Source organism: Tachypleus tridentatus, chromosome 8 (genome assembly GCF_004210375.1).
Source record: "Tachypleus tridentatus isolate NWPU-2018 chromosome 8, ASM421037v1, whole genome shotgun sequence".
Taxonomy (NCBI): Eukaryota; Metazoa; Arthropoda; class Merostomata; order Xiphosura; family Limulidae; genus Tachypleus; species Tachypleus tridentatus.
In genome coordinates this window covers 61,616,310-61,628,856 of record NC_134832.1, presented here as the reverse complement: position 1 = coordinate 61,628,856, position 12,547 = coordinate 61,616,310, and the positions used below count along the sequence as shown (strand labels likewise).

Genomic DNA, 12,547 nt, shown 5'->3' with positions numbered 1-12,547 from the left:
TTCAAACTGCCTTTATGATATTACATAATATTATTGTTTTCAAGAGGTATTGAGAGGAAAAGAAATGCACATTATATTTGTTTCAAACTGCCTTTATGATATTACATGATATTATTGTTTTCAAGAGGTATTGAGAGGAAAAGAAATGCACATTATATTTGTTTCAAACTGCCTTTATGATATTACATAATATTATTGTTTTCAAGAGGTATTGAGAGGAAAAGAAACGCACATTATATTATGTTATGTTATGTTATATTATATTATGGGCTTGTTTAAAATTTAATTAAAAAATAAAAACCAGTTTCGTCAGAATTAATATATAAATTGCAACTAAGCCTAATTCTAATAGCCTCGTCCTCAGGTGCTTCTCTTATTTTTACAAGTAACGAATTAATATCAAGTGGATAGAATGATAAGAAAAGTATCTCGAAGAAAATGAAGTATTTAGAAAACATCAAAAGTTTTATCCAGCGTTCATGGAGTTTCGTTCTGAAATAACGCATATACGAATAAGCACACATATATATGTGTGTCTTGGTTATACATATATGTATACATTATACGGAACGTTGTTATAATTTAACAAAAACATTGTATTATTTCTCAACAACGCAAAAACTTGTCTCTTTGTTGAATCGACATAAACAGACAAGTATTTTACGTTTTCTAACAACTCAAATAGCGTGTGGTTTTCAGTTCAAAAACACTGTTCAGTTAAGTACATTCTGGTGTTGAGCACTCGTACTTTTATTAAATTCTATTCTATCAGGCTATAATACTTGAGTGTGTTTATGTTTTTCCTTGAGATACTAGCTGATACATAAAAAAGTTTTAAAAAATCTGAATTTACTCAAAACCTGGGGATACTAGGGCATATTAACCACATGAAAATTAGTTTTTAAATGTACCTCACATTTTAATGTTTAGTATTTGCTTAGCTCCTACGAATAACAAAATGTAAATTAGACTTTGATAAATGCCCAAGAAAATAAGGCAGTACAAAAATATTATGTGGAAAACCGCGCGTCATTTGTATTGTTAGAAACCACTCGTTTTAAGTCCTAACAAAACCTTGGTTAATGCACAATATTTGTGTTTAATCTAACACAAACTACATACATATAAGAATAGTAGTAAATTAAGGCATTTCATAACATAAATTAAAAGTCAAACAGTGTATAAAACGAATGTTTGTGAAGTTTTGTTGTTTACAACACGTGCTACTGTTTACCAGTGCAAACCTGAACTCGTCATTAGCGCGTGACTTCACAAAACAAAAAAAATTTAATAAACATAATTTAGGATTGAAAAGCGCACGAAACTTACGTTGTCGGAAAAATCAAAAATAAAACACTGTACGCACTTATGTCACTACAATATTCAGTTATATTGAGACTGAGACTGAGAACGTAATTTATGTTTCTGTGAAATAACAAAAAGGTTTTATTAATTTGTAGAACAACGAGAATTGGCGAGAATAATGTGAAATTTAAACGAACGTTGAAAAGAAAAAAAAATAGCTCGGTAATCTCTTTTTAAAAACTAGCCCTGTAACTTGCGTTCAAAATACTTCTGTTAATAATTGAAATGATGGTTTATAACGACACCTCAAACAACACCATTTAGACAAAGAAGAATTTTAAAGTAGTTTGAATATTTTATATAAAAACGAAAGAAATCTAGCTGTGAAAATAACCAACAGTTACGACAAGGGAAATAAGAATACATATTAAAACACATATAAAATGGCAACTTATCTTGATAAAGTTTCTCAGGGAATCTAACACTGTGTTTTTTGTTTGTATTTAAGCACAAAGCTACACAATGGTCTATCTGTTCTGTGCCTACCAAAGGGATCGAAATACCTTTTTTAGCGTTTTAAGTCTGAAGACTTACCACTGTGACACTGGCGGACCTACGACTGTGTTTAGATTGTTAAAAGTACAAAGTAAATGCATCATATCTATATACGTATTTATTTATTTGTCAGGCCTGATATGGTCTGGTGGTTAGGGCACTCCAATAACAGAGGGTCACGAGTTCGAATTCTCCTCGCCAAACATGCTCGTCTTATATGGCTGCCGTCTGGGCTGGCCATCCGGGTGTGCAAATTCTTGGCTTACAAACTTAGTCGCCAGCTCCAAATTAATTAGTATTAAGGTCATTATGGAGAAGAATAAGACAGATTTATTAACCGTTGCCGTTTTATTAGAGGAAAGATAGACAACTGGCTACCTGCGCTCTGTCCATTGCTGGAGTCAAACTTTGAAGTCTAGCATTGTTCGTTTCGTTTTTTTTAAATTTCGCACAGAGCTACACGAGTGCTATCTGCGCTAACCGTCCCTAATTTAGCAGTGTAATACTAGAAGAAAGGCAGTTAGTTATGATCACCCACCGCCAACTCTTGGGTTACTCTTTTACTAAAGAAGTAGTGGGATTGACCGTTACATCGTAACGCTCCCACGGCTGAAAGGGCGACCTAGTGATTTGGTACGACGGTGATTCGAACCCGCGAACCTTACACTACGATTCGAGTGTGTTAACCACCTGGTCATGTCGGGCCCTCTCTGGCATTGTAAAGTAGTTATTCGGTTGTTGCTGACTGACCAGTGATTACATATACGTGTTCGTTTCTATAATTTAGTGCAATGCTAGATGACAGGTTATGTGTGCTCTGTCCATGGTGGGTGGGTGCCCCCCACTGGCAAAGCGGCATGTCTGTGATCTCAAACCGCTAAAAACTGGGCTTCGATACTTGCGATGGGCAGAACAGATAACCCATTGTATAGCTTTATGCTTAAATGAAACAAATTAAAAAACTACCAGGAGTGATCAAATTATCGCCGACCCATTGGAGGACGTATGTTTATATATGTATCTGTGTGTTCATATACTTTTCCATGAAAATAGCCAACAAGGATATTCACGAAGTAACAAAATGCTTTATATGCCTTAAAACTATTTTACCTCTTAAACAAAGTAACGTTTTATTCCTTTGTAGAGCTTTATTCAGTGTTTTATACATATGTATAAAAGAAACAAAGATGGCGCAAAAAGAAAGATCTGACTACCTTAATCTTATGTGACAAAACAAATCAAATTAGAGAATCAAACCTTCAAAAATATATAACTTGTTGAAGCATTTTTTCGTGAGTTGTTATAACTGATTGTAGTTATATTCCAGTTACATAAAAGAAAATGCGTAGCAAAGTAGTCAAGCTCCTTGTATATCACTTCAGTATCTTCAGCACTTATAATCAGGTAGTTTTCCTCCATAACTGGTCCAAGTTTTGATGATGTTGTATAAATTGACTCCCGGGCATTTGGTACACTTGGCGTCTTTGTGACCGTGAACTGTGTGACTTTTTGTTATGTAACCCTAGAAGGAAATTTAAAAGTTTCATTCTTACACGTTAACTAAACATAAGATACAGATGAATAAAGTTATATATCGTCAAACGTAACAAAGGACTTTACTTATTCGGGAATTTAATTTCTACATATTTAGAGACCGTTTAATTTTCTACGGCACAAATAAACAGATTAAATAATGGAGAACAGGACAAAACATTTAGTAGAATTTGTTAACATTCAAAACGACGAAGACACGTACATGGATATAAAGGCATCGTGTCATTAAGTTTTAGTCTTCTGTAACTGAAAAAAAATTCAAGTAACAAAAAATCTTCTACCAAGTAATTACTAGGCAGCATTACCAAAGTACTCTAATTTTTAAACTTTGTCCTAAAATTTATTTTTACAATGAAATTAGTTACAAAAATGTAGTTACGTTAGAAACTCCACATTCGATTAGTTTCTTCACTCCCTGTAACACAGTCGAACTCGGTGTGTCGTTCTCAAAATTACCCATAACGGAAATTCCAATAGATTTTCTATTATAATTTGGCGAGTGGGCTCCAACCTTTGTCCAACCACGGCCCTCGTAAGCTCGTCCATCTCCACCAATCAAGAAGCTGTATCCAATATCTGACCATTCTGAAATTCAAAATGGTGGGTGTACATTTAAATATAAACCGAAACAACGTACAATCCAAAATGTAATCAACAGTAAACCTAAATACAGATGCAACTAATAATATTTCATCTTGACAATACCAAAACTTACAAAATCGAGATGACTGTAGCGTCTTGACAATACCGAAACTTACAAAATCGAGATGACTGTAGCGTCCTCTTTATATCAATATTTTTTGAACCTCTATGTTGTTTTTTTTCTGGGATCATGAATGTACCCTATTTAAAGCAACTGCTAAAGAATACTTTACACAAGTACTGTCATGCATAATCAAACTATTCTTGAATTCCATAATTGGAATTTCACAATACAAAAAAACACAGGACCAGGAAACAAATAATTCATCGATATTCAGACAGAAAAATACAAGTCATCTGATAAAGTCCATGGAAACGGACTTAAAAAGGCCACTAGAAAATAGAATAAAAAATATCATTAGCTCGTCAAGTTATATATTCAAGTTAAAAATAAGCAGTGGTTTAAGAAAGAGAACAGTGTTTAGTTAAGACATTTTTTTCACTGCGAACATAATACTGTAGAGTGTGGATACTGTGGAGTGCGGATACTGTAGAGTGTGAATACTAGTTATCTGTTTCTTTTTATGTTATAATTATGGACGTACACGGCCCGGCATGACCAGGTTAAGACGTTCAACTCGTAATCTGAGGGTCCTGGATTCGAATCCCCGTCTCACCAAACATGCTCGCCTTTTCAGCCGTAGGGGCGTTATAAAGTTACGGTCAATCCCACTATTTGTTGGTAAAGGAGTATCCCAAGAGATGGCGGTGGGTGGTGGTGACTAGCTGCTTTTCCTCTAGTCTTACATTACTAAATTAGGGACGGCTAGTGCAGATAACCCTCGTGTAGCTTTGCGCGCAATTCAAAAACAAACAAACAAATGGATGTATACGTTAAATAATGAAAAATTTGAAATATTACTAAAATCTACACAACAACAAAAAATATCGTTATGGTTACTGGCTGGATGTAACATTAAATGCTAATGGTTTAAATTAAACGAATACCAAGTTAATGTGTTTATCAATAATACGTTTCTTTAATTTTTCAATTAACTGCAACGTGTTAACAAATAACTTACTGATTCATTGAAAATAATGAAGGCTATATTAACATTCGAAAGAAACATGCTTTACTTTTGGGGGATAGCTTATAGAATAGAAGTAAAATACGTTTTTTTGAATGCCTTTAGATATAACCAAAATTAAATACTAGAATTAAATACTAGAAATACTAGTATTATATTTAATACTACTAATTAAATATTAGAAATAACATAGTATTCCAGAAACATTTCATAAGAAATAAAAACGAGCAGGGTTAAAGCATATAGTATCACAGTATCAGTATCAAAGTTAAAATATACAGTATCATAGTATCGGTATTAAAAGTAAGAGTTATAACAGTATCAGTATTAAAGTTAAAATATACAGTATCATGGTATCGGTATTAAAAGTAAGAGATATAACAGTACCAGTATTAAAGTTAAATTATATAGTATCATGGTATCGGTATTAAAAGTAAGAGATATAAGAGTATCAGTATTAAAGTTAAATATATAGTATCATAATATTGGTACTAAAGGTAAAATATAACAGTATCGGTCTCAAAAACACATAATGTATTAACAACACAAAAAGGACAGAATGAGATGAAAGTGGCTTATCACATATATCTTAAAGTTCTGAGATATATTGTTTTTTTGTTTCTTAATTTCATAAAAAGCTACACGAGAGTTATCTGCGCTAGCCGTTCCTAATTTAGGGGTATGAGACTAGATGGAAGGCAACTAGTCATCACCACCTATTGGCAACTCTTGGGCTACTCTTTTTCTGACGAACAGTGGGATTGAAAGTTACAATTATAACGCTTTCATGGCTGGAAGGGCGAGCATATTTGGTGTGATGAAGATTCGAGCCCGCGACCCTCAGTTTATAAGTTAAGCACCCGTAACCATCTGTCCATGCCGGGCCCTCAGATAAGAGGCGAATTTTGTGAAAATTTTAATTATTAAATATATAAATCATCTAGTATAATAGTCCACATTTTTATCCATATCTCATTTTGCTTATAAAATTTTCAAAAAGAAAGAGCGCTTCTTTGACTCAGCAGACTAACATAATCACAGACAAAAAGACAGTTTTGGTTTTGTTTGTTCTGAATTTATGGAAAAGCTAAACGAGGGCTATCTGACCTAGCCTCCCTAATTTAGCAGTGTAAGATTAGAGGGAAGGCAGATAGTCATCACCACCCACTGCCAACTCTTGGGCTACCCTTTTACCAACGAATAGTGGGAGTGACCTTAATATTATAACGCCACCACGGTTGAAAGGGCGAACATGTTTGGTGTGACGGGGATTCGAACCCGCGAACTTCGGTGCTTTAACCACCTGACCTAGGAAGACACTTCAAACATTAGACATTTAAACAGAATTCACCGCCTTTACCCTCACGATTAATAGTTTCCAGGGTCGTAATAAATTATCTTTAACAATAATTTTTTCGCAACTTTCGATAATTAGCAATTTATCAACATTTTTGTTTTTAATATTAAACATTAATATGTTTTAAACAGTTACTTGTAAAAACAACAACATAATGTCAAACCACGACCATGGACAACAATCCTAAATTTAACATTACCTTTTCATCGATATTAATCAATAGAAGTAATAATAGTTTCATTATTTTCAGTCACTTTACCACCCGGACAGATTTAAATCATCATTTATCATCACCTTTACAAGAAGCTTCTGCAGTTGTAAGTAATGGCGATAAGATGTAACTACACCATACCGTTAGCCCCATATTTCCTGAACCCAGTTTCACTAGCATACTTCTCTCTGATAGGCTCATGTTTCCTAAACGCAACTTTCTCAGTTCAGTTTCACTAGCCTTCTTCTCTCTGATAGACTCGCATTTCCTAAACCCAGTTTTCCCAGATCAATTTAACTGGCACACACGTCTGTGTTATACCCAAATTTCCTAAACCCAGTTTCAGTAGCCTACTTCTCTCTGATAGACTCGCATTTCCTAAACCCAGTTTTCCCAGATCAATTTAACTGGCACACACGTCTGTGTTATACCCAAATTTCCTAAACCCAGTTTCAGTAGCCTACTTCTCTCTGATAGACTCGCATTTCCTAAACCCAGTTTTCCCAGATCGATTTAACTGGCACACACGTCTGTATTATACCCAAATTTCCTAAACCCAGTTTCAGTAGCCTACTTCTCTCTGTTGGGCTCATGTTTTCTAAACCCAATTTTCTCAGTTCAGTTTCACTAGCCTACACCTCTCTGATAGACTCGCATTTCCTAAGCCACCTTTTCTCAGTTCAGTTTTACAATCCTACACGTCTGTGTAAGACCCATATTTCCTAAACCCGGTTTAATTAGCCTAATCCTCTTTGTTAGACTCATATTCTATAAACCCAGTCTTCTCAGTTCAGTTTCACTAGCCTACTTCTCTCTCTTAAAACCGCATTTTCTAAATCCACGTTTCTCAGATCTGTTTCACTAGTTTACACGCACCCATATTTCTTAAATCCAGTTTCAGTAGCATATTCTTCTCTGTTAGGCTCATATTTTCTAAACCCAGTTTTCTCAGTTTAGTTTCACTAGCCTACTCCTCTCTGTTAGACTCGCATTTCCTAAACCCATCTTGTCAGTTCAGTTTCACTAGCCTACACATCTGTGTTATTAGTGATGTCGAGAAACCCACTTGTTGAGAAATATATATGCAAAAACGGCTCGTTTGGGTTGAGAAAATATTTTACATAGAAGGTCGAAACGTTGTTCGCTCTTCTATGTAAAATATTTTCTCAACCCAAACGAGCCGTTTTTGCATATATACATCTGTGTTAGCCCGATATTTTCTAAGCCCAGTTTCAGTAGCCTATTCCTTTCTGTTAGGCTCATATTTTCTAAACCCAGTTTTCTCAGTTCAGTTTAACTAGCCTTCTCCTCTCTGATAGACTCGCATTTCCTAAACGCTGTTTCAGTAGTCTACTTCTCCCTGTTAGACTCGCATTTTCTGAACCCAGTTTTCTCAGTTCAGTTTCACTGGTTTACACGTCTGTGTTAGACCCATGTTTTCTAAACACAGTTTTCTCAGTTCAGTTTCACTAGCCTACTCCTCTCTGATAGACTCGAATTTTTTAAACGCAGATTTCTCAGTTCAGTTTCACTAGCCTTCTCCTCTCTGATAGCCTCGCATTTCCTAAACCCTGTTTCAGTTGTCTACATCTCTTTGTTAGACTCGCATTTCCTAAACCCAAATTTGTCAGTTCAGTTTCACTGGCCTACTCCTCTCTGTTAGACTCGCATTTCCTCAACCCAGTTTTCTCAGTTCAGTTTCACTAGCCTTATCGTCTTTGTCAAACCCATATCTTCTAAACCCAGTTTTCTCAGATCAGTTTCACTAGCCTACTCCTCTCTGTTACACCCATATTCTATAAACCCAGTTTTCTCAGATCAGTTTCACTAGCCTTCTCCTCTCTGTTAAGCCCGCATTTTCCAAACCAAGTTTTTTTACATCAGCTTCACTATCCTACATGTCTCTGTTAGCCCCATATTTCCTAAACCCGGTTTAATTAGCCTAATTCTCTTTGTTAGACCCATATTCTCTAAATCCAGTCTTCTCAGTTCAGTTTCACTAGCCAACTTCTCTCTGTTAAAACCGCATTTTCTAAACCCAGTTTTCTCATTTTAGTTTTACTAGCCTACTCCTCTCTGTTAGACTCGCATTTCCTAAACCCAGTTTTCTCAGATCTGTTTCACTAGCCTACACGTCTGTGTTGTATCCATATTTTCTAAACCCAGTTTCAATAGCCTACTTCTCTTTTTGAGAACCATATGTTCTAAACCCAACCTTCTTAGTTCAATTGCGTTATCAGACTCGTATCTATGAGAACCATATTTTGCCTAACCCTACACACTCAGTTCAATTCTCTTCACATATTCGCCTCTGCGAGAAGCATACTTACTAAGCCAACTCTTATCAGTTCACTATCACGAGAACTTACATTTATGTAGTACCCATATTTTGTAAAACTACCTTCTTGAATTCAAATTTCTAATATTAAAGACAGCTTCATTCTTACTGTTAGTGTCCATATGTTCGTTTTGGATCGACTTCGCTATAGAGGAACATAACGACAAGCTGTCGCAAGAAGACCCAGCAGTGTGATGAATCAACACAACATTAACTGGAGTTGAGAGTGTAGAACTTCCAGTTGGATTCCGAGCACCCCACTGGGATCGCGTAACTATCTCCACTCCACTACAAGCTGGAAAACAAAAAGTAGAACACTGTAAGAGAAAACTCATAATTGAATAAAAATATGCAGCTTGGACAACAATAACAAAACGATTTCTTATAGAATGGAACGATTTTAAATATAATTCTATTACAAGAACAATAGGTTCCTAATGTTAGAAGACTTATATCAAACAAGCTACGTTCGAAATAATTCGTATTGGACGTAACCACAGAAACATAAAAAGTTTGTGCAAGTATAATTTACAGAGTTAGTTTCTTTGTCATATTTCGCGTAAAGCCACAAGAAGGGAAGTTGTGCCTGTCGTCCCTAATTAGCTGCCTTTCCTCTAGTCTTACACTGCTAAATTAGGGACGGCTAGCGCAGGGAGCCCTCGTGTAGTTTTGCGCGAAATTCAAAACAAACCAAACCAGAAAATAGATTTAGTATTAACTATTTAAAATGAAATATTACTTGAAAGACCAAGCTCTCTGACTAATAGTTTAACACTAGCTTTAGAGAATTTTAACCTCTAACAAAGAGTAAAGAGGGTAGTTTAACCTCTAACAAAGAGTAAAGAGGGTAGTTTAACCTCTAACAAAGAGTAAAGAGGGTAGTTTACATGATATCTTAGGGATATTTAAGAAATTTAAAAGAAAAAAAGTTTGCTTTCTACCAAAAACTTTGAGAAAACTGGGATACATTTTGTTTCTCAAATTATGTAGGACCTTCAACTTCTGAAAAACTTGTTATTTTAAATTTCTCAAAAGAAAAACAATAATAAAAATAATATATGTTATATTGTAGTTCTAATTTGTTGTTGTTTCTTCACATGTTTTATCATTAAAAAAAGCCACAAAACAAAAAAAGAACACACAGCATTTTGGAACTGTACATAAATTCATCACTGATGTATTTCTGGAAAGGATTGTGGAGGGGAAGAGTGCTGTAGAACAGATTCTGCAAATAAAAATACGTCAAGAGAGAAAAATAAAAGAACCCAATGGACATGAGAGAGAACTAAAAAGTAAATGATAAAAAACATTGGATAAGCTGTAACATACTTATTGCGAAATAAAGTAAAAAAATACGATTTACATACATCAAAGCATGATTACAAATGATTTTGATTTTAGTTAAGAAAGCCATTCTAAAAATATACGAATAACAGGTTCACAAAAAGACAAGATTCCGAGGCACTGAAAGCATTTTCATCATCGGCTGTTAATATGGGACACGGCGTGTCTTATTGATTCTCATGTCTTGTTTGTGAATCCCATGATTCGTGTTTCGGTCCAGACTTTGGAGTTCGTTGGTGTGCTATAAGAGTGACAGTAAAATCCTCTTGTTTAATTAGGTAAGAGGACGCAATAACGGCTGTGACTGGTATTACATCCTTTCCACTAACCCTTTGTGTAGCTTTGGGCAAGGCGTGCGACTCGTAATCCGAGGGTCGTGAGTTCGAATCCCGGTCGCACCAAATATGCTCGCCTTTTCAGCCGTGGGGGCGTTACAATGTTACGAGCAATCTCACTATTCTTTGGTAAAAGAGTAGCCCAAGAGTTGGCGGTGGGTGGTGATGACTAGCTGCCTTCCCTCTAGTCTCACACTGCAAAATTAGGGACGGCTATCAGAGATAGCCCTCGAGTAGCTTTGTGCGAAATTCAAAAACAAACAAACAAAAGCTTTGGGCAATGTTCTGAAACAAACTTAACGGTCATAAATTTAAAAACATTACTTACATTACACACTTATATATCTACTAACCTTCAGCAGTGAATTTACCCAAAAGACAAACAAGCACAACCCAATATAGCATCTTGAGCTCTTCTTGAATAAGTAACTAGCTTTTACAAGGGGTGTAATACAGTTTTTAACAACTCCAGTATTTATAAGAAAGAGGTATTAATACTTCCCAGCATGCATAGCTGGAGATCAGGTTATTCACTTGTAATTAATTGTCCTTTCAAAGATTATCACTGATGTTTCAAGCAATTGTGCCCAGGGCTATAACCAAAGCTGCAATTCCAGTCGTATATACAGCTTTCAATGATGTCTTGGGAAGAGAGTGGCTCAGTAGTTTCATGCTATGGACTCTTAGTTGGATGGTTACGTGTTTGAATTCACTCATGACAAGTTGTTGTGTCCTTGGCAAGACACTTTTCCCCGATTTTTAAAGTTTTTTTTTGAGATGAAATGGTTTGTTGCTATAGAAACCGGAATACAACACTGGTTTTCAAGGGTCGTCTCAAGGATATCTCAATCAACCGCACACATGTTATACATTCATATGAACAAGTAATCGAAAAAAGGAACAAAAAAAAGTCATGAAAACTTCCTACATTTTCTTTAAAATTTAGGACGTTTCAGTGTGTACGTGTGTTTTATTATGATAAAGCCACATCGGGCCATCTGCCGTGTTTACCAAGAGAAATCGAACTTTCTCACCTGTAGGGGAAGGGGAAGAATACGTCTCGGAAACGAATTACAATAAAGATATAATGATAATACGTCGTGTCCCACTATTCGAACAAATTTACTATGGGGACTGTTGTCCAGTTGATTCTTTATAGTTTAACAGCTCAAAATTAGGCACTGACATGCGCAGAGCTCTTAGGTAGCTTTTTGTGAAATTGACAAACGAATAACTAATTCATCACGTGCGCATATGATTGTTGTTGTTGTAGTTGTTTAAAATTAAGCATAAAGCTACACAATGGGGTATCTGTGCTCTGCCCACCACGGGTATCAAAACCCGGTTTTTAGCATTGTAAGTCCGCAGACATACCTCTGAACCACTGGGGGCACGTGTGCATATGAGGAAAGGTTAATTTAAATCCAGAAAAGCTCAACACTTTTTTTTTAAAACCATAACACTTTTAGCATTTGTATTCATATTTAAAACTACTAGAGGATTAAAAGATATATACTTTTTAAATGGAATCGAATATTGTGAGAACTTTAATAAACATAAACATTCTGTTTCATAGAATATTAGAAAATGCTGAATTGTAACTTAATACAGTTTTAAAATAATATTTTAGATGTCAATTTATACTTCGACTCCGTTTCGTCCAATCTGATTTTTGTATGAAAGAAAGAACTGAGTGAGGCCTAGTATTTAACGTGCTGGATTGTGGATCATGGTTCGTGTGTCCTAGCCGCTCAATAACAACAATAAAATATAAAAACGTTCTTTCTACATCAGGACCGTGAATGTGTTATATACATG

The 12,547-nt window shown here is 35.3% G+C and overlaps 1 protein-coding gene across 1 annotated transcript; it reads right to left on the bottom strand.

Moving 5' to 3' along the window:
• Positions 1-2,983: 2,983 nt before the first annotated feature.
• LOC143222494 (peptidoglycan-recognition protein SC2-like) lies at positions 2,984-11,387 on the bottom strand. Its single transcript, XM_076449097.1, has 4 exons — positions 11,083-11,387; positions 9,160-9,345; positions 3,794-3,999; positions 2,984-3,382 (listed from the first exon to the last, which is right to left on the bottom strand). Exons 1-4 carry the CDS (start codon positions 11,132-11,134, stop codon positions 3,248-3,250), a joined length of 579 nt encoding a protein of 192 aa, XP_076305212.1. The 5' UTR covers positions 11,135-11,387; the 3' UTR covers positions 2,984-3,247.
• Between the last annotated feature and the right edge of the window lie 1,160 nt (positions 11,388-12,547).